The sequence below is a fragment of the Megascapheus bottae genome, chromosome 4, assembly GCF_031878675.1.
Source record: "Megascapheus bottae isolate mThoBot1 chromosome 4, mThoBot2.hap1, whole genome shotgun sequence".
Classification (NCBI taxonomy): domain Eukaryota; kingdom Metazoa; phylum Chordata; class Mammalia; order Rodentia; family Geomyidae; genus Megascapheus; species Megascapheus bottae.
In genome coordinates, this window is record NC_143512.1 from 12163331 (window position 1) to 12185138 (window position 21808).

The 21808-nt window shown below is 41.7% G+C and overlaps 3 protein-coding genes across 4 annotated transcripts; all 3 read right to left on the reverse strand.

Moving 5' to 3' along the window:
• Positions 1 to 3200: 3200 nt before the first annotated feature.
• Positions 3201 to 8162, reverse strand: LOC150063988 (protocadherin beta-18-like). Its single transcript, XM_090331366.1, has one exon. It carries the CDS (start codon positions 6561 to 6563, stop codon positions 4191 to 4193), a length of 2373 nt encoding a protein of 790 aa, XP_090187492.1. The 5' UTR covers positions 6564 to 8162; the 3' UTR covers positions 3201 to 4190.
• Positions 8163 to 8852: 690 nt separating this feature from the next.
• Positions 8853 to 11392, reverse strand: LOC150063989 (protocadherin beta-14-like). The gene has a single exon (XM_090331094.1). It carries the CDS (start codon positions 11250 to 11252, stop codon positions 8853 to 8855), a length of 2400 nt encoding a protein of 799 aa, XP_090187220.1. The 5' UTR covers positions 11253 to 11392.
• A 709-nt stretch (positions 11393 to 12101) lies between these two features.
• LOC150063990 (protocadherin beta-13-like) lies at positions 12102 to 20213 on the reverse strand. 2 transcript variants are annotated; one of them, XR_016535196.1, is made up of 3 exons: positions 17823 to 20213; positions 14044 to 14154; positions 12102 to 12168 (listed from the first exon to the last, which is right to left on the reverse strand). XR_016535196.1 is itself a non-coding variant. In XM_090331369.1 (2 exons), exons 1-2 carry the CDS (start codon positions 20103 to 20105, stop codon positions 14146 to 14148), a joined length of 2292 nt encoding a protein of 763 aa, XP_090187495.1. In that variant the 5' UTR covers positions 20106 to 20213; the 3' UTR covers positions 13465 to 14145. The 2 variants fall into 2 exon arrangements, 1 of the variants encoding a protein (XP_090187495.1); XM_090331369.1 differs by lacking the exon at positions 12102 to 12168 and having other exon boundaries at positions 13465 to 14154.
• Positions 20214 to 21808: the final 1595 nt, after the last annotated feature.

Below are 21808 nucleotides of genomic sequence, written 5' to 3' on the forward strand. Positions count from 1 at the left end.
AGAACACTAGCCTTGAGCTAAATCGCTTAGGGACAGCACCCAGGCTGAGAGTTCAAACCCCACAACTGATAAAAAAAATCATTTCCTTAGTATTTGCTTACACCATCTGTTATTCTAAGTGCTTTCTGTATAGTGACCTCATTAGTATTCATAGAAATTATCTGAAAGATGTGTTTTTAATTGTATAACACATATTACTCAGGATTTAATTGTCCGTTTCTAGCTGTAGAACTTTGGCTAAATTATTAACTTCCTTGATTCATCCTTATTTTAAGAATATATAATGACAATACTCATACTACACTTTCATAGTATATTCTAAGATAAGTAGAGGAATTATAGTTAAGAAAAGGTATTACATTCATAAATCTATAACAGAACTTTCACAAGAGTTTTAAATATAAATGTGAGCCAATAAGAAAATTAACAAAAAGGCTGAGTGATTTGAATAACCTGCGTAAGTAAGCAGGACAAGAGTTAAAGAAATAGGAAGGAAACAAACTTTGTGTCTTATTGAATTGATCCTGGAAGGCCAATATTTAAATAAAATTTTGCTCAATGTGAAAATTTGGATAATTCAAGGGAGAAATGAAAATAAGACCTAATAAGAAACAATTTTCAGAACTGAAAGAATCTAAAGATTAATAGAAATCACCGTTAATATGTTCACTAATATCAGATTAATAAAGAGATAGCAAAATGGTATTTCAGAGCAATAAGAACATTTTTCCTATTGCTCCCAGAAAGAAAAGTGAGTAGCCTAAAAAGAGGAGTGCCAGGCAAGGTGGCTCACATCTGTAATCTTAACAACACAGAAGGCTAAGATATGAGGATCAGGGTTCAAAGCTAGCTGGGGCACTAAAGTCCTTGAGACTCTTATATCCAATTAACCACTAGAAAATCGGAAGTGGCTCAGTGGCTCCAGTTATAGTGTGCTAACCTTGAGCTGATGAGCTCAGGGAAAATGCCCAGGCCCAGAGTTCCAGTCCCATGACTGACAAAAAGAAAAAAGAAAAGAAAAGCACAGAGGCTGAGATTTTAAGATCAAGGTTCAAAGCCAGTGCAGGCACTGAAATGTCTGAGACTATTATCTCCAATTAACTACCAGATAACTGGAAGTGGTGTTGTGGCTCAACAAGTGGAGTGGTAGCCTTGAGCTGAACAAATCAATGACAATGCCCAGGCCCTGAGTTCATGTCCTACTACTGACAAAAAAATTAGAGAAGAAGTGAATCAGTCTTTTAAATGCAGTCAACAAACGTAATAGTCCAGAAACCTGAGGGAAATTATTTTCAATCTAGATTTTTTCTGGGTTGTGGGGCTTGAACTCTGGGCCTGGGCACTGTCCCTGAGCTCTTCAGCCCAAGGTTACCACCCTACCTCTGGACCTGGGCATTGTCACTGATCTCCTCAGCTTAAAGCTACCAACCAGCCTCTGGAGCCACAGCACCACTTCTGCTGTTCTATTGATTAATTGGAGATAGCAGTCTTGAAAACTTTAGTGCCTGGCCTGCCTTTGAACTGAGATCCTCAAATCTCAGCCTCCTGAGTAGCTAGGAGTACAGATGTGAGCCACCACACCCAGCTTCAACCTAGAATTTTTATACCCTATAAAACTATCAATCAAATGAAAAGAAAAATATTACAATGCAAGGTCTCAAAAATTTTGCTTCATCTGCCTCAGTTTTTATGTTGGTATTGAGAGATGTGTGTCAGCCAAATGATGGAGTAAACTAAGAAAAAATTACCTTTGTTTAGAGAGCAACGTAAAAAATATTTAAAGCAAAAAGATCTAAAATGATAATCAATGGAATAAGAAATCAGTCTAAATAAAAAAGAAAAGAACAGGGGCCAGGAGTTTGGCTTAGTGGTAAAGTGTTTGCCTAGCATGCATGAGGACCCAGGTTCAATTCCTTGGTACCATATACATAGAAAAAAAAAGGCGAAAGTGGTGCTGAGGCTCAAGTGGTAATTCTCTAGCCTTGAGAAATCCCAAGGACAGTGCTCAGGCCCTGAGCTCATGGCAGTCAAACCAAGCAAGCAAGCAAGAAAGAAAAAGAGCATTACAGAAAATTAATCTTTTAATACTTATAAAGATTATTATTCAATATGGACTTAAAAATAAGTAGCAAGAGCTGAGGGTTTGGTTTACCTGCCTATCATGAAAGAAGAAAGGGACCAGGAGCTGGGTCACTGTGGTTCATGCTTGTAATCTTAGCTAGTCGTGAGGCCAAGATTTGAGGATCCAACTTTAAATCCAGCTCAAGCAGGAAGTTCTGTGAAATTCTTATCTCTAGTTAACCACCAAAGGATAGAAGTGGAGATATGAGTCAAGTGGTAGAGTACTAGCCTTGAGCACAAAGCCCAGGGACAGTGCCTAGATTTTGAGTTCAAGGACTGGAAAACAAACAAAGATCAGAAAGAATCACTTGAATTTAGGAGAAAATCACCCTCATATAAAATGGCAATATAGCATTAGAAAAGATGTTTTCATGAAAGTGTTGTAATCATACTTCACTAATGTGTATTTAGGAAAATCTGTAAAATATGAACGCTGACTGCCAGTTTAAAGATTAGCAATGCAACTCACGTGCAGAGCCCCCAGAGTTTGTTCCTCAGCACAGAGCAGCAAAACTGAAAATTATCTGCTACGGTTTTTCTAGGATAATATGAAAAAAGAATGTTCAATATTTATAAGTGCATTTAGTAACTGAGAAGCAAGAATGGTAAATCCTTTTTTTATGACCTACAATGACATAATTAAGGTATAACACCGAACATCAAGAAAAAGCAGTACAGTTGAGTGTAATAGTTTACACCCGTAATTTTAACTACACCTAGGCTGAAATTTGGTGGATTGTAATCCAAGACAGGCTGGACAAAAACGTTTTCAAAACCTCAAATCAGTGGCTTTGTGTGGTGGAGTGAGCTGATGATTCCAACAAATGCCAGAAAAACCCGAGATAAAATAATTACCATCTAGTCTAGCAAAAAGAGAGATAGAACTTCTCCTTTATATTGCCAGTTCTGGGGCATGAACAATGGCCTGGACACTGTCCTTGGGCTTTAAGGCTACTGCTCTACCACTTTAACCACAGCACCACTTCCAGCTTTTTCTTTGTATGTGGTACTGAGGAGTCAAACCTGGGGCTTCATGCATGCTGGGGAAGCACTCTACAACTAGGCCAGGCTTCCAGCCTGAGAGAGACCTTCTCTTTAAAACAAACGGAGCAGGGGCCGGGAGTTTGGCCCCTAGTGGTAGAGTGCTTGCCTAGCATGCACTAAGGCCCGGGTTCAATTCCTTGGTACCACATACATAGAAAAAAGCTGGAAGTGGGGCTAAGGCTCAAGTGGTAGAGTTCTAGCCTTGAGAAAGCCCAAGGACAGTACCCAGGCCCTGAGTTCAAGCCTAGGACTGGCAGAAAAAAACAGAGCAAAAAAATGAAAAAGAGTTAAAGCTGTAGCTAATGAGGTGGAAAGCATACTAAGGGTTCAAATCTCAGTACAACCAAAAGAAACAAAGCCTGATGAAGCAATACAGCCATACTATCTAGAAACACTAGATTAATATTAAGAAAAATCCACTGTGTTAAAGAAAAACAAATAGAAATTGTGACTCATAAAATTTACTTATCTTGGTTTTCAGTTGGGAGTAAATAAACTTACAACACACAATAAAAACATATTTCCAACAGTCCACTGATAATTTCACTGAGAAATTTTGATCATGGACTAAAATTTCTATTGATTTTCATGCAGCTTACTACAACCTATTTGAATGATCAGAAAAAAGGTGTTTTATACAACAGCATGAGTGAACAAAATTAAATATCAGGAACTAAAGAGCCAAGGAAACTGAGCTTACACTCAACAGTAGCAGCAGCAGCAACAACACAAAACAAATCACAGAGAAAACCTAAGCTCTCCAGACTGAGAATAATAATAAATCAATGTTAATTTTGAAATGACAAATTTTAAAGATACTATTTATAAATGGTTATACATCTAATTGAACACTACATGCAAAAACATTGAGAAAATAAAAGAAAAAGGTAGACAACTTGAAATTAGAAATTAAAGTACTTTTGAATAACAGGATAAAACAAAACGAATGTGAATAGACTTCTGTAATACTTCAGAAAAAAGAAAATATAAACACAATTTCAATGAAAATTGAATGTAAAGTTACATCAAATGGTAGGGCTTACATCATTATTTCCAGAAGCAGGTGCATAAATATTAGGGTAAATCGCTTTCAAGAATTTGAAATCGCTACTCTCAGTAGACCCTCCCTGAAGACACACCTCATACTGGTAGCTCTGCGACAGCGTCCCCGCGCCACTCACGTCCATCAGGTGTCCAGGAAAGTGGGGCTCAGGCAGCGAGCCGCCGCCCAGGGAGCCCGGGCCACCGCGCCTCCTGCACAGCCTGAGGGCCACGAAGAGCAGCAGGGACAAGAGGAAGAGCGAGGACACGGCGGCCAGCGCCACCACCAGGTAGGCAGTGAGGCGGTCGGGCGGCGCGCGCTGGGGCGGGGCGTCGGGCAGAGGCAGGTAGGGTTGAGAGAAGCCATCCACCAGCAGCACGTGCAGAGTGACGCTGGCAGAGCGCGGAGGCTCGCCATTGTCCCGCACCAGCAGCAGCAGCCTGTGCCTGGGCGCGTCGCGCTCGCTCAGCGGCCTGGCGGTGCGCACCTCGCCATTGTGCGGCCCCACGCCGAACAGCCCGGGCTCCGTGGCCTTGAGCAGCTGGAACGACAGCCAGGCGTTCTGGCCCGAGTCGCGGTCCACCGCCACCACCTTGCTCAGCAGGTAGCCCGGCTCGGCCGCCCTGGGCAGCAGCTCGGTGACGGGCGCGGACGCGTTCTGCAGCGGGTACAGCACGAAGGGCGAGTTGTCGTTGGCGTCCAGCACCTGCACGCGCACCAGCGCCTGGCTGCTGAGCGCGGGCGAGCCTTGGTCGGTGGCGCGCACGCGCACCTCGAATGCCTGCAGGGCCTCGTAGTCCAGCGCCCTGAGGGCGAACAGCTGCCCGCTGTCGGCGTGGATGGACAGCAGCGCCGCCGCGTCGGGCCCGGGCTGCGGGCCGGGCAGCAGCGAGTAGCTGAGCTGGGCGTTGCTGCCCGCGTCTCTGTCCGTGGCGCGGATGGTGCCGATGTGCAGGGCGGGGCTGTTGTTCTCGCGGACCCGCAGGGTGTAGGACGACTGTGAGAATTCCGGGGCGTTGTCGTTCACGTCCGACACCTGCACGCGGAGGCTGTGCTGGGTCTGCAGCCTGGGCGTGCCCAGGTCCGTGACCGTGATCGTGATGTTGTACTCCGATCTGCTTTCTCTGTCCAGAGCGCCTTCTGTCATTAGGATGTAAAAATTGTCCACTGATGGTTTCAGATGAAAAGGTAGATTTTCTTGAATAGAACAATGCATCCTTCCATTCTCTCCAGAGTCTCTATCTTTAATTCTAAAAACTGCCAGTATGGCCTCGGGAACATTCTCATCAACACAGTTAGAAAATGATGACATGATCAGTTCGGGAGGATTGTCATTAACGTCTAATACCTGAATCCTTAGAGTACATCTTGCAGCAAGCCCCCCTCCATCAACTCCCTGTATATTTATTTTGTAGTACTTCACCATCTCATAATCAAGCAATCCTTTGAGAATTATTTCTCCAGACAAAGGATTGATCTGAAACATTGCCTGAATATCTTCAGAAGCATCAAATAAAGAATAGGATATTTCTGCATTTAGTCCTGAGTCGACATCTTCTGCGGAGACTTTTACAATAACAGAGCCTATTGAGCTGTTTTCTGGAACCTGGGTCTCATAAACTGCCTGGGAAAACTGAGGGGCATTATCGTTGATGTCCACAACCACAATACGTATAGTGGCTGTTCCAGACCTGGGTGGACTTCCACCGTCAATGGCTGTGAGCGTTAAACTGAGCTCCTGCTGCTCCTCCCAGTTCAGAGCTTTGTTAAGCACTAGCTCTGGATATACTGTGCCTTCATCACTGTCAGTAATTTCAATATGGAAAATGGAGTTATGGTTGATGGTGTAGTTTTGAATACCATTAAGTCCTTCATCCAAATCTTTCGCTCTTTGTAATCGAAATGCTGTCCCTTCAGCTGTATTTTCTGGTATTTTCAATATGATTTCTTTGTTTTGAAATACCGGTGAGTGATCATTTATATCCATAACTCTCAGTTGAGCCTGGTAAATCTGAAATGGGTTATCCATTAAAATTTGAAAGTACAAAATACAGGACTCTGTGGAGCTGCATAGCTTCTCCCGGTCCAATTTCTCATTTGTGAGCAAATCTCCAGTATGAGAATCCAAGAGCAAGTATTGTTTGTAATCATCAGAAACCACTCTGGTTTTCCTTGCAGCCAGCTCCTCTACCTTTAGCCCCAGATTCTTTGCTAGATTAATCACAACTGCTCCTCTTTCAGATTCCTCAGCCACTGAATAATGTCCAAACTCAGAACCAGCTAAGCACACACCCCACGACAAAAGGAGAAATAGCACTTGCCTTTGTCTCCAGAATAGCAGACTCCTGGTCTCCATATCTTCTCCTATGACCAATACCAGCCACAGAACAGGGCCCAGCAAGAACAGCAGTCAACACCCGCTGAAGTATTCTGTGTATCAGCAGGGATGTAGGTTTTATTTCATTCTTCAATCTTGAGCTGATATACCTTTTCTTCCCAGCTCATCATCCAGATTTCTTTTCTTTTCTTTCTTTCTTTTTTTTTTTTTTTTTGGTCACTGATTCCGGTCACAGCCTCAGTTCAATTTTCGCTCTTTTCTTTAGTCTACAGCGCCATCGTGTGGCTTCTAACATTGTAAATGGCTGTATCCTATTTTTGCGTGTTCATAATATGTTTACTTAAAATTTTTCCTTCATTAGCTTTTCTCAATTTTTATCATTTTGTTAAAAATGATGAGTTAGAAATCCATTCACATTATTCAATAATTCACTGCTTCATAGAAACAATTTAAAATAGCTGTTGAAAAAAACTGTTAGCAGTAATTATTCACTACCATGGTAGATTTCTCTCTCCAAGAGTTTCACTTCTATAGAACTCCCATGGAACCAAATAGAGATTTCTGAGTACTTTCTTGGACAATCATAATAACATAGTATTTGTTTGGAAGCATTGGGTTACAAATATTGGAAACACACATACACACACACACACACACACACACACACACAACTGACACAACTGGCAAAGGAAACCTGTTCCATACCCCCTTCAACAATTGTTTAAAAATTCCGTTACATTGCCAATTCACAATGAGTCTTCTATAACCAGAATCAATTATTTAAGCTATCCCTCATCTGTGCTCCTGTGAAAACATGTAGATATAACAGTGAATGTATATACTTTCTGTTTCATAATCATCTGTCCATTCTTCAATATATGAGCTACTTGAAGAAAGGAGGAACTATGTCTTAGTCATTGGTTAGCCAATCAACCAGTCACTAATTCCTATAACATTAAAGCATGCATAGAGTTTTGGCAACTAGGACAAGAAACAGTATTCCCTTTAATTCCTGCCATTTGAAAACTGTTTTGTTAGCCTATACTTTACAATTACAATTTATGTTCCTTTTATTTATCCTAGTTTTTTCTATATTAACTTTATAGTAATTTGCAGTGGTAAAGGAGGGATTGATCTTTATTTTAAAATCCATCTTAGTTGAAATCTAAAAGAACCAAATATCTCTGCATCAAAAAAAGAAGATTGGACATGATGTCACAGGCCTGTAATAACAGCTTCTCAAGTGGAGGCAAGAAAATAAGAAATTTCTGTATAGGAAACAAAATATACTGATAAAAGTGTTGGGATGTGGTTCAAGCACTATGATTTTGTCCAGCATTTATGAGGCATTGGCTTCAATCACAGTGCCATAAAAAGGCAAAGAACTCTCTATATCAATGACACTATTAAAGCAAACATTTTATCATAACATTGCCTCACAGACAGCAATATTCAAAAGAATAATATAATGAAGCAGAAATTTTCCTATAATAAGCAAGGAGTATGTAGAATGAATCTAAGATTGTAGTCATGAAAAATCTAAACATTCTCACCTTTTATTCTGTTACCAAAAAACAAAAAACAAAAAAACAAATCACACAATTTAAGTGCCTATTCTAGGACTTCTACTATTTACTAAATTGAATGGGATTGAATTATATGATATAACACACTTCTGATGTTTTGTTTGCAGAACTATAAAGAACTATTACCTATTTCTGTATAATATTGTGGAATGTGCAAAATTCATCTTAATATTTCTGAACAAGCATATTCACAAATAATATCTTCTAACTTTTTCCTTATTTTTGAGTAATGTAGAATGTACACTTACACAACATATTCACTTATAAACTTATGATCTTTAGTGACTATCAAAAACAACATACAAAATGCAACATACTTGTTTGATGACTGCATGACAATAATGAGTCACCAAAAGGAATATGTTTAAAAAGGGAAATGGAAGACATAATGAACATTATTTATAACTATCACTTGCATTAAAATATTGCAAAACTAAGAAAATTCTAGAAAAAGAAAACTAGAAGATACTATGAAATATGAAGTCAGTGAAGACAAAGTGTAAATCCTTCACAAAGGACATAACTTTGAAAAGAAAAGCCTTTCATTCATGTAGAGTCACAAAAACATTAACTGTAGTAAATGAAGAAAAATTAGTTAAGCACAAAACTGTAAGCTAATGACTGAGACAGACAGGTAAATAGTAGTTATGGTAAGTAACAAAATAAAGAGCACAATCACAAAGAAAATATTAAGTAAACATCCTTACGAATTAGATTTCTATCAGTAATTAAAACCAAAACTACCTCGGGAGGTAGAATTTTCCTCTATTTCATTCCCAGGGCCCTGGGGCGGGAGATTGGGGATGATAGGCTTCAGGAAGTTGAACCCACTGTCCCCAGACCCTCCCTGCAGACACACCTCATACTGGTAGTTCTGCGACAGCGTCCCCGCGCCACTCACGTCCACCAGGTGTCCAGGAAAGTGGGGCTCAGGCAGCGAGCCGCCGCCCAGGGAGCCCGGGCCACCGCGCCTCCTGCACACCCTGAGGGCCACAAAGAGCAGCAGGGACAAGAGGAAGAGCGAGGACACGGCGGCCAGCGCCACCACCAGGTAGGCAGTGAGGCGCTCGGGCGGGGCGCGCTGGGGCGGGGCGTCGGGCAGAGGCAGGTAGGGCTGAGAGAAGCCTTCCACCAGCAGCACGTGCAGAGTGACGCTGGCAGAGCGCGGAGGCTCGCCATTGTCCCGCACCAGTAGCAGCAGCCTGTGCCTGGGCGCGTCGCGCTCGCTCAGCGGCCTGGCGGTGCGCACCTCGCCATTGTGCGGCCCCACGCCGAACAGCCCGGGCTCCGTGGCCTTGAGCAGCTGGAACGACAGCCAGGCGTTCTGGCCCGAGTCGCGGTCCACAGCCACCACCTTGCTCAGCAGGTAGCCCGGCTCGGCCGCCCTGGGCAGCAGCTCGGTGACGGGCGCGGACGCGTTCTGCAGCGGGTACAGCACGAAGGGCGAGTTGTCGTTGGCGTCCAGCACCTGCACGCGCACCAGCGCCTGGCTGCTGAGCGCGGGCGAGCCTTGGTCGGTGGCGCGCACGCGCACCTCGAACGCCTGCAGGGCCTCGTAGTCCAGCGCCCTGAGGGCGAACAGCTGCCCGCTGTCGGCGTGGATGGACAGCAGCGCCGCCGCGTCGGGCCCGGGCTGCGGGCCGGGCAGCAGCGAGTAGCTGAGCTGGGCGTTGCTTCCCGCGTCCCTGTCCGTGGCGCGGATGGTGCCGATGTGCAGGGCGGGACTGTTGTTCTCGCGGACCCGCAGGGTGTAGGACGACTGTGAGAATTCCGGGGCGTTGTCGTTCACGTCCGACACCTGCACGCGGAGGCTGTGCTGGGTCTGCAGCCTGGGCGTGCCCAGGTCCGTGACCGTGATCGTGATGTTGTACTCATCTCTTTCCTCTCTGTCTAGTCCTCTTTCTGTTACCAAGGTGTAAAAGTTCTTGAAGGTTGGTTTCAAGATGAAAGGTAAATCTTTTTCAATACAACAAACCACTTTTCCATTGTCTCCAGAATCACGATCTCGAACACTAAATAGCGCAACCAGGGTCTCTGAAGCATTCTCTTTAATTGTCCTTGTAATTGACGAAATCATCACCTCAGGTGGGTTGTCATTGACATCTAATACGTTGATTCCAAGAGTGCATTCTTCTGAAAGACCCCCACCATCCGTTGCCTGGATGGTTATACTATAGGACTGTATTACTTCAAAATCCAGTGCTGATTTCAAGTGAACTTCCCCAGATACTGAGTCCATTTCAAACGTTTTACGAATATCTTCAGATGAATGGAAAAACGTGTAGGATATTTTCCCATTACTTCCTGCATCCGGGTCCTTAGCAGACAGGGTGATAATCCAGGAGCCAATGGGTGTGTCCTCTGGGACCTGAACCTCATAGAGACTCTGAGAAAACTTAGGTGCGTTATCATTGATGTCCACAACCTTAATGAGAACCAGTGTTGTCCCAGACCTGGGTGGAGATCCACCATCCAGTGCTGTGAGTGTTAATCTGTGCTCAGATTCCTTCTCATGGTCTAATGCCGTATCCAGAACCAGCTCTGGATAAATCTTCCCATCAACAGTGTTTCCAGTTTTAATGTGGAAGTGAGGATTGGGGCTAACTGTGTAGTTCTGAAGACTGTTTCTTCCTATATCCACATCTTGAGCACTTTCCATTAGAAATGTGGTTCCAATGGGAGCACTTTCTGGTATTCTCAATATTATTTCCTTGTCCAAGAATGTGGGGGAGTTATCATTTACATCTTTCACATGCAGTTCAGCCCGAATAAACTGTAAAGGTGTTTGCAATACCACCTGGAAATGCAACACACATGGCTCTTTTGTGGACCCGCACAGCTCCTCTCTGTCCAGTTTCTCATTTAGGAGCAAATCTCCCGTCAGCAAATCAAGTCGCAAATGCTTTTCATTGCCATCAGACACCACCCTTGCTTCCCGGGAGGACAGCTCCTCCACCCCCAGCCCCAAGTCCTTCAGAAGATTAGCCACAAAAGAGCCCATTTCAGTTTCCTCTGACACAGAATAGCGCACAGGTTCAGTACTAGCATGAGACAATCCTAGCAAAACAAAGAAAAGCAGCACTTGCCTTTTCTGCAGAGTCAGCGGCTCTCTGATTCCCATGGTTCTCTCAGGTCACTACTTTTCTTGAAAAAAAAATCAGTTCAGCGGTAATTTTTATATAGGAAATCTCTGATAAATAGGTAGATCTCTTGCAGCGTGGTAGGTGAAGCTCCTGTTACACATTCCTCTTCGGAGAGTTAGAGACTGTTCTGTGTAATGGAGCCCACAGTGCTGGTATGGGTCATCTCATCTTATCCTGTAGCGCCACCATGTGTCTCTATAAATTCTTTCCATTCATACTTTTTTTGTTGTGTTTGAAAAACATTGCAATGCATCTGGAGTATTCAAAACCATGCTCCCATTTTACTCCTAAACACATTTAACATCTCTAATTGACTAAACCTTTGAAAATACAACAACAAAATTACTGTTCTGATCTGGAATTTACCACAAATTCTTTGAAATAATTCACTCTTTGTTTGGTTTACTTCAGTTGTCTCCAAGAGGCATCTTTTTGTTCATTTGTTTAATTCAGAATCCAAGCAAGGTCCATATCACGCCTTCGAAACTTCTTAGAAATAATAACATTTTATTCAGGTAATTTCTTTAGTACTTACCATGATATTCTCTTCTCCACTAAGTTTAGTTATTGAGTAAATTCCCTCTTTCTCATATCTATACATAATAAAATTTAACAGTGAACTTTACATGCCTAAGGCATGGAGTTCATATTTGTATTTTAAAAGATGCACCTGTGAGGCATGACACAATAGGCTAGGGATCATCTTTATGAAGATTAATAACCAAATTTGGAGAGCACAATAATAATAAATGAACATGAAAAATGTAAAAGATTTAGCTCAGAACTCTGAGAAATAATTCTTTTGTATAATTAATTTACTGTTATAGAGATGATACATAGAGGCATTACATGAGTCAGAAGATGATTAAATTTTTCATACCATGTCTTCTGTTTCTTTCTCGAGAGAAGAAAAAAAACCATGTTAAAAGCAGGGAATGTCCAGAGTTAAAAAACAAAATTAAATATAAATGTGAAAACAAAGCCTCAGGTCTCTGATTCTAGCATCTTAGGAAACTGAGATCAGGAGACTTGAGGGTCAAATCTAGCACCCCTTCTCATCAAAAATCTGGGTGTGGTGGTACACACTTATCATCCACATTTCAGAGGAGAGTGGGAAAAATAGGAGAAATGAAGTAGGTAGTCATCTAGACCCTCCTTAAAAATACTCAGTGAAACAAAAGGCATGGCACACTAGTACAGTGCTGGCATCCAAAGTGAAAGGTCTTGAATTTAAACCCCCATGCTATGAGAGAAAGAGAGAGAGAGAGAGAGAGAGAGAGAGAGAGAGAGAGAGAGAGAGAGAGGAAAGGGGAAAGAACAAAAGCAAATGGTATTTCAGAAACTCAAGAAAAAAACACATTTTAAATAGTCAATTGGATGTAAGAAGATGGTCATTATTAAGGACTCAGAGATATCTAACAAAATCCATACTTCCATTCTTCTGTCATAATAGAACTGCACCCAAGCAAATAGCTACTGTGGTAGGTTTCCCGTCATAGACATTTGTTTTGCAGTTACGTGTGGGCAAGTCCACTAAGTTCTTGGAGATGACCTGTAAGCAGGATTTTTATTTATTTTTCCAGATCTGGAACAAAGTAGATCTGGGGAACTACCTCTTCTCTCAAAGCCATCAAGAACTAAGTTAGTGTCCACCTACAGATTATGACACTGTCATAGGATATACTGGGGGTAGTTACTTTGAACAAATTGCTTCCTGAGGGAATGCAAGTGACAAAGCTTCTTTGTCTCATCATTTGTACTGAGACTGTTACATAAAAGAGATATGCAGGTCTGCAAGCTTGTGGAATTATGCCTTTATAGTTCAGCAACATGTTACTTCAATTATACAGAAATCTTATAAGATATTACAATAACACCTGTGAAGATTGTATTGCTTATTTTTAAAAGTATGATAAAAATAAAAATAAAAATGTTTAATATATACAATTGAAGAAAAAGCTATAAAAAAGGAAGGGATTTATTGGAACTTGGGGGATAATTTAGGTTCACAGAAATATTTAAATGCTGATGTTCAATATGCACAAGAGAATTAAGTATAGTGGTTGGTGCACACTTATAATACTAGACATGAAAGAGGTAGAAGTGGGAGGTTCATTGTCCTACATAAGCTACAGCAAAAAAGAGCTGGAAGTATATAGCTCAAGTGGTAGAGTGTCCTAATTTCAAAGTTTCTAAAAAATTATTGAACTCAGGGTTTGGGTACTATCCTTGAGCTTTTCCTGCTAGCCCCTGTGCCACTTCTAGTTGTCTGGTGATTACTTGGGGATGAAAGTATCTAGAACTTTTCTTCCCAGGCTAGCTTTGAACCAAGATACTCATAGGTTAGCTTCCTGAGTAGCTAAGATTACATGTATGAGCCTCTGGCACCTGGCTGATTTCAAATTTTAACTCTGCCAAAACAAATAAAAGAGACATTTCGGGTAAGGCCGCTAGACTCCATCTTTAGCCTCCCCCCAGGCAATTAAAGATTGGACTCAAGAAACACTTGAAATATTGGACTAAGGTGGGAAAAGCCTCAGTAGGGAAAAGTGTATGCACAGCTGCTCTCAAGGGTGTAGACTTGGAGCAGGAAATTGAGATAATTTCCATCTGGTGAGTTCTGTTTTCTCTTTAAGATATTTGGCAAGTTTAGTTTAAAAATTGGGTTCTCAATTGTGTTCCTAAGCAGCTCTCCATAAGAATGAAGAAACGTACAGTTGCTCCCATAATAGAGAAGTCCTGCTGCTCATCTCTCTGGAAGACAGGTACCTGATCTTGTCTCGGCCACTGTGTCTGTTAGATTTTTCTGGTAGGGCTGTTTTTGTCTCCATTATAGATGAAAGAAGACTTAGCTTACTCAAGGTGCTGGCATTACTCCACCTTTAGTTAAGAAGGTTTATTTAGGCATAATATAAGTTCCATAATATAAATTAGTGTATTTAGCATGTACATGTTGATGTTTATAGTATATTTATAGGATTTTGAAAATATCACCATAGTCTAGTGTAGAACATTTCATCAACCCCAAAACAGATCTTGTACCCATTGTACTTACTCTTCATCCACACTTTTGCCAGCCTTAGGAAACCATTAATCCCTGTTTGATTTCTGTAGATTGCCTCATATGACTATTTCTACAATGAAATCATAAAATCTGTGAACTTTCACGACAGTTTCTTTCATTTATTTTGGAGACTCAGTCACCTTGTAGCATGTACCATGTATTTCACTCTATTTTGTTGCTGAATAAAGACAATTCAATTACATGGGAATTCCCATTTTATTAATCCATTTATGATTGACAAACATTTTAATTATTTCCACTTTTAGTTATTGTGAATAATGATATTGTGAGTATTGTGAATATTTGCCTGTTTTGTGGATATATATATATTAATTTCCTTTTGTTAGGTAAATAGTTTAGTTTCTGCAATACAGGAAAATAGTATGCTTAACATTCAATGAAGTGTTGTACCCCTCATTTCCACAAGAATGAGGGTTTCAATATCTTCATATCTTTTCCTACTGTTTGGATTATCTGTTGTTTTTTTATAGTTATTCAAATGTTCCAAAAGTGACCATTTTTTGATCACCTTCATTAATCTAAGTATCTTGTCTAACATGCTGTAGTATCTTATATATGGATGGGCCATCTCTCCCTGGTACCTTATTTAAGTTGGAATTTTTAGAGTGGAAATGAGGAAAATATTATTTTAAATAAATGCAAAAAGGTCTGGACTTAGAAGTTAAAATTTAGAAGTAATCAGAGAAAAAGAAAACTTCATTCACACAATACTTCCATCAAATGTTGTTATAAGACTAGAACACATAGGAGGTGCTGTTTGAATCTGTCTTCTTCATTAAAATAAAGGAGAGGCTATGGAAATCTGTCTTAACCATTGCAATGAAAAAACTCTAAGGAATAAATGAAGAATGAAAGTTATATCAGGCAAGTGTTGAAGACTACTGAGGTTTGGGATGGGCCAAACAACCTACACATCTTACCCATCTAGAGACATTGTCTAAGAATTAGTTGTTGCTATAAGACTTGGCCCTGTATTTGCTCAGTTCCAAAAGTTTAAGAGCTACTGGCAGAGATTGCCACTTTGAATTTTTACCTTCCATTTCTTGCATGGGAAACTGGAACTGTTCCTCTTATTCTATTTCCCCCCTCCTTTCACCTAGTTATACTAGGGTGACAACTTTTGTTGTCAAAGCAGAAATAAAATAGCAATCTTCCGCTAGTGAACAAGTAGTCATGCTATTACTATCCCATGAGGTTTGTTTCTTATGTAAATAAACTTTCTTTTAGGGAAGAACTTATTTTTAGTTTAACTTTTGAAAATTGGTAATTAGAAAATAATTAGTCTGATGACTCAATATTTGCATACTCAATGCTATGGACATGGTATTGGAAATATAAACACAACTACATACACATAAAAATTTATGACTCTATAGACATAATGTTTTATTACATAGATTAATATGTATCTATGACATACAAACCCTCAACCTAATTTTAACTATGTTCTAAAATCTAAGTGCCAGAGATTGTATATAGAGATTCCCTTCTTGAATACTTATTTGTTAAACACATCATTTGATATATGATGTAAAAATCAATGTTAATATAATCTTTAATAAAGAAAGAAATTAATTAGTCTTGTATTAACACAGATGGCTTCTGCTCTCTATTTCTCTTGCATATGAAGATTCTTACCTGGTATACACAAGAGAGTTATAGTAAAATTCTAGTTTTCAAAAAGTATGAACTTTGATTGTCTTGCATGCTAAATAAAGAGCTTAGAAATATCAGTTCACCATAGCTCCTTGAGAGGGTTAAGAGAGCTTAAGTATATCTTAGAGGCAATTATTTTGCCACTTACTCTGTGAAACTATTTGTAATTGTCCCCACTCATATTTCTCTCTCTGCATCCCCTTTCCTGCTTTTCTCTTTTATTTCCTTCTCTACAATTACTACGTACTAACTGTCAATTGTAGGGCTTTTTCTGGAGATTTTTTCTTGTGACATCATTTAAGTAAAGAAAGACTGACTAGTTTCTATGCAACATAAGACAAAACTATCTCCTATATTTTTTAAAACAAAATCTTCTTAGTCTTCCACATGTATCACCAATGAAAATGGTTATTAAATGTTTGATTGCTACCTATTAGTAGGTCACACATTTTAATGCACTGTGACCACATCTGAAAGATTAAAACCACAGAACAATATTAGTGACATTGAGTTGCATTGTACAAGACTAAGGATTGTTTATAAAATGTTTCTTTCTATTATATTTGAATGCTGCAAAACAGACACAATATAGATTTGTTACTCATGTGGTAAAAAAAATAAGTGTGAAAATGGTAGAATTCTAGCCTTGAGCTGAAGCACTCAGGGACAATGCACAGGCCAGAGTTCAAGCCACATGACCAGAGAAAAGAAAAAAAGAAAAAGGAAAAAATGGTGTGAAAGTAAGTGCTCAACACTGGAAGAGTACAGGTAAATAAATGCACTTATTGTTCAAGAATTGGTGTACAATGGGGTTAAATTCTGGTTTATACATTAGTGAAGCATCTGAAAAAAATCATAGCTTTAATTGCCAAGATTTTGTAAGTAACCAAAATATTAATGTGACTTAACAATCATTTTCCAGGATGAATAAGGAAAGATTATTAGGAAACTCGTCACTTTTAATTCTTTTCTTATATTTGTGGGGGGGGGGGTCAGCTCAGTGCCACCGCCCTACCAATTGAGGGGAAGCCCCACTTTCTGTTTTCTAGGTATTGATTGGATATGACAGTGTCCTATTCTTTAGTGTCTAGGGTGGCTTTGAACCACAATCTTCAGATCTCAGCCTCCTGAGTAGCTAGGATTACAAGTGTGAGCCAATGCGCCCGGCAGAAACTCACCACTTTTCTGCGCTAAACTTCAAGGAGTAATCTACAACTGAGTCTTATCTAAAACACATGTACATTTTCTAACAAATATTTACACTGGATAGGTCCTAGTTCATATTTAAATGTGTATCCACTAGAAATAAACTTACATTTTGAAATTATAGGGATGTAAGAGAAATATTGATGAATTATTCATTACTAAAGAACAAAAATAAGAGTCAAATCAGTGAATGAAAATATAAACTAATTCAGAAGAGATGTGGCTCATTTCAACATTTCTAGAAAGAAGGATACAGACAAAAGGTGATTTTGTCTTAATACGGAAAGCAAATTACTTACATATTGACAGCTGAAGAGTGAGAATAAATAACCTTCTTATTACATCATTAACTAAAGCCAAATATTGACAAAAGAGAAGCTAGGGAAGGCAGAAACATCAGTGAAATGTAAATTACATGCAAATTGGGAGAAATAAACAACTGTTAAAAGCAAAATAAACATCAGTGAATACTGAACCCCAAACTATTGCCAAGTTTAGGTGATTCCTCTGATTGGTTGAGAGGGACTTGAAGTGACCGGTTGGGAAACACTGGCTTCAGGAAGTTGAGCCCACTGTCCCCAGACCCTCCCTGCAGACACACCTCATACTGGTAGCTCTGCGACAGCGTCCCCGCGCCACTCACGTCCACCAGGTGTCCAGGAAAGTGGGGCTCGGGCGGCGAGACGCCGCCCAGGGAGCCCGGCCCACCGCGCCTCCTGCACAGCCTGAGGGCCACAAATAGCAGCAGGGACAAGAGGAAGAGCGAGGACACGGCGGCCAGCGCCACCACCAGGTAGGCAGTGAGGCGGTCGGGCGGCGCGCGCTGGGGCGGGGCGTGGGGCAGAGGCAGGTAGGGCTGAGAGAAGCCATCCACCAGCAGCACGTGCAGAGTGACGCTGGCAGAGCGCGGAGGCTCGCCATTGTCCCGCACCAGCAGCAGCAGCCTGTGCCTGGGCGCGTCGCGCTCGCTCAGCGGCCTGGTGGTGCGCACCTCGCCATTGTGCGGCCCCACGCCGAACAGCCCGGGCTCCGTGGCCTTGAGCAGCTGGAACGACAGCCAGGCGTTCTGGCCCGAGTCGCGGTCCACAGCCACCACCTTGCTCAGCAGGTAGCCCGGCTCGGCCGCCCTGGGCAGCAGCTCGGTGACGGGCGCGGACGCGTTCTGCAGCGGGTACAGCACGAAGGGCGAGTTGTCGTTGGCGTCCAGCACCTGCACGCGCACCAGCGCCTGGCTGCTGAGCGCGGGCGAGCCTTGGTCGGTGGCGCGCACGCGCACCTCGAACGCCTGCAGGGCCTCGTAGTCCAGCGCCCTGAGGGCGAACAGCTGCCCGCTGTCGGCGTGGATGGACAGCAGCGCCGCCGCGTCGGGCCCGGGCTGCGGGCCAGGCAGCAGCGAGTAGCTGAGCTGGGCGTTGCTGCCCGCGTCCCTGTCCGTGGCGCGGATGGTGCCGATGTGCAGGGCGGGGCTGTTGTTCTCGCGGACCCGCAGGGTGTAGGACGACTGTGAGAATTCCGGGGCATTGTCGTTCACGTCGGACACCTGCACGCGGAGGCTGTGCTGGGTCTGCAGCCTGGGCGTGCCCAGGTCCGTGACCGTAATCGTGATGTTGTACTCCGATCTGCTTTCTCTGTCCAGAGGCCTCTCTGTCACCAAAGTGTAAATGTTTTCCGCGGAAGACTTCAAGAAGAAGGGTAGTTCTTCTGGTATGGAGCAACTTATTTTCCCATTTTCTCCCGAATCTAGATCTGAAACACTGAACAGTGCAACCATAGTCTCCGGGTAGTTCTCAGGGATGGAGCTGGTAAATGTAGACATGGTAAGCTCTGGGACGTGGTCATTCACATCCAGGATTTGGATCAAGACGGCGCATTTTCCGGAAAAACTTCCCGAATCCCTTGCCTCCACATTGACTTCATAGGACTGAATTTTCTCAAAATCAAGCTGTCCTTTCAATCGAATTTCCCCTAACAATGGATGGATTTCAAAGGTTTTGCTAATGTCATCTGAAGCTTGAAAAAGTGAGTAAGAAATCTCCCCATTGACTCCTAAGTCTACGTCGGTGGCAGCCACAGTGACAATTAGAAAGCCATTGGGAGTGTCCTCAGAGACCTGAGCTCTATAGACAGGCTGCTCAAATTTAGGAGCATTATCATTCATGTCCAGAACTTCGATGTGGACCTGAGCGGTACCAGACCGAGGTGGAGAGCCACCATCCTGTGCTGTGAGGGTTACCCTGAACTCAGCCTCCTCCTCTCGATCCAGTGCTTTGTCCAGCACCAGCTCTGGATATATCTTGCCATCGCTGCGTTTGCGAGTAATGACATGGAAATAGGAGTTGGGACTGATTATATAGTTGTCAATATTATTTTCACCCACATCCATGTCATGAGCATTCTTCAGAGGAAACGTAGTGCCAATAGGACTGCTTTCCGATATTTTTAACACAATTTCTTTGTCCTGGAACGTCGGGGAATGGTCATTTATATCTAGTACTTGTAGCTCTGCTTGATAAAGATCTAAGGGACTCTCTAGGAGAACCTGAAAACGTAGCACACAGGGATCTGTGTGCCCACACAGTTCCTCCCGGTCCAGCCTTTCATTAAGCCATAAATCCCCAGTTTCTTCATTGAGCTGCAAAGGTGGTTTATTCCCCTTGGAAATAACCTTAACCCCTCGCTTGGAGAGTTCCCTCTGCTCAAGTCCCAGGTCCTTTGCTAAATTGGTTACAAAGGAGATATCCTCCTTTTCCTCCACCACAGAGTAACGCCTAGACTCCACCTCACTCGCCACAGATAAGGTCAATAGGAACAAGGAAAAAAAGACTTGCCTTTGTCTGTAATGGAGCTTACCGCTGGCCTCCATTGTTCTTGGTTGGTGCAGCATGCTGGAGGATGTTTCCGCTGAATTGTGAAATCCCCAGTGGTTAGCTCACTAAATCACCGAGAAATATTCTAGTTCCTTTCTGAGACTGACTTAGAAGGACCAGACGTCCTTTATGCTGTATCCAAGCTTTCTGCGGACTCCCAGCCTCTGCTGGTAATTTTTGCCAAGCTAAAGGAGCCACCGCAAGCATCCAGTGTGTACCTTCTTATCCTGCAGCGCCACCATGTGACCTCATAGGATTTTGCACGTTGTTGGATGAAAATAAATTCAGTATAATCTAACACTGCCTATAAGTACTGTTAGGCTATGTATTTTTTAATATTTTTATTGTAATTAATAAAAGGGTTACATGATATTTGCCAGATAGAATGTGCATTAATTCACATATATTGATACCCTTTCACATGTCTTGGTCCCCATTACCCTCCTCTCCACCCTCCTCCCCGTATTGGTTTTCCCCCCTTCCCTATCCAATTTCAAATAACCAAATACAAATAAATCCAATATATCAGATAACAAAGTGAGATACTGTAACAATATGAGATAATCAAGGGACAGCAAAAGAGATGAGAGATAACATAGTACATTAAGGACAACAATCATTCATTATATGGCTTTTTTTCAATATCCTGGAGGTCTTTTCAATTAGCTTCATACTATATGGCCTTATGTTTCAAGGTTTTGCTCTGTTGCAGATCTCTGCTAGTAGAGCCCAAGGTTTCTACTGATTATGACAAATGAGGGAAACCTTTGAGTGTTAGGCTATGTATTACCACATCTGTTGCTGGACTTCATTGGGCAGAGAAATTCCTGAAGGCCACACAAGAAAAATGACATTAGTAGAGAATTTCAAAAATTCTAGTTGAATTAGATGCAAGATACACATTTAATTAATGTTTTGCCTGGGAAGAATTGACGGGGGAACTTTGTGTGTGTGTGTGTGTGTGTGTGTGTGTGTGTGTGTGTGTGTGTGTGTTTAATCATAATACGTAATACCACAAACTATGAAATAGTAGCTATGAAATGTCTGAGTTAATTTAACTTCTCTCTGCCTTAGTTCTCTGATTGGTGGGTGAAAAATGTTGGATAGAAAAAACAATATATATGGCAAACTATTAATGAAGAATTACATTCTTATTCTATAGGGATATTGTGGGTCCCTTGTGTTGTAGATGAGGAAAGGGATGCAAGAAGGATAGAATTTTTTAAGGATAGAAATAAACAATATATGCAAATTCGATGCCACTAGATCACCAAATCTGCCTGAATTTATTGCTACACCCCCAAACCTCCTACAATTCATATATTAGACGGACTCATAAGCAAGACTGTCTTACTGTAAAATGTACCATGTTCATGACTACTTCAGCAGGTTGAAGAGTTTGTATAAAGAGAGGCATACTTTGTACAATACTGGTAGTTCTGTGTCTTGATGTCTTTGTAAATTATTTTTTAATAATTAAATTATTTGGGGCTGGGAATTTGGCCTAGTGGTAAAAGTGCTTGCCTAGCATGCAGGAAGACCTGGGTTTGATTGCTTGGTACCACATACATAGAAAAAGCCTGGAAGTGGTGCTGTGGCTCATGTGGTAGAGATCTAGCCTTGAGAAAGCCCAAGGACAGTGTTCAAGCCCTAATTTCAGTCCCCATGACTGGCAAAAAAATTAAAAATTAAAAATTAAAAAATTAAATTATTTTTAAAT

Coding starts and splice junctions, on each gene's coding strand:
- LOC150063988 (XM_090331366.1), bottom strand. CDS start 6,563: ATGGAGACCAGGAGTCTGCTATTCTGGAGACAAAGGCAAGTGCTATTT.
- LOC150063989 (XM_090331094.1), bottom strand. CDS start 11,252: ATGGGAATCAGAGAGCCGCTGACTCTGCAGAAAAGGCAAGTGCTGCTT.
- LOC150063990 (XM_090331369.1), bottom strand. CDS start 20,105: ATGCTGCACCAACCAAGAACAATGGAGGCCAGCGGTAAGCTCCATTAC.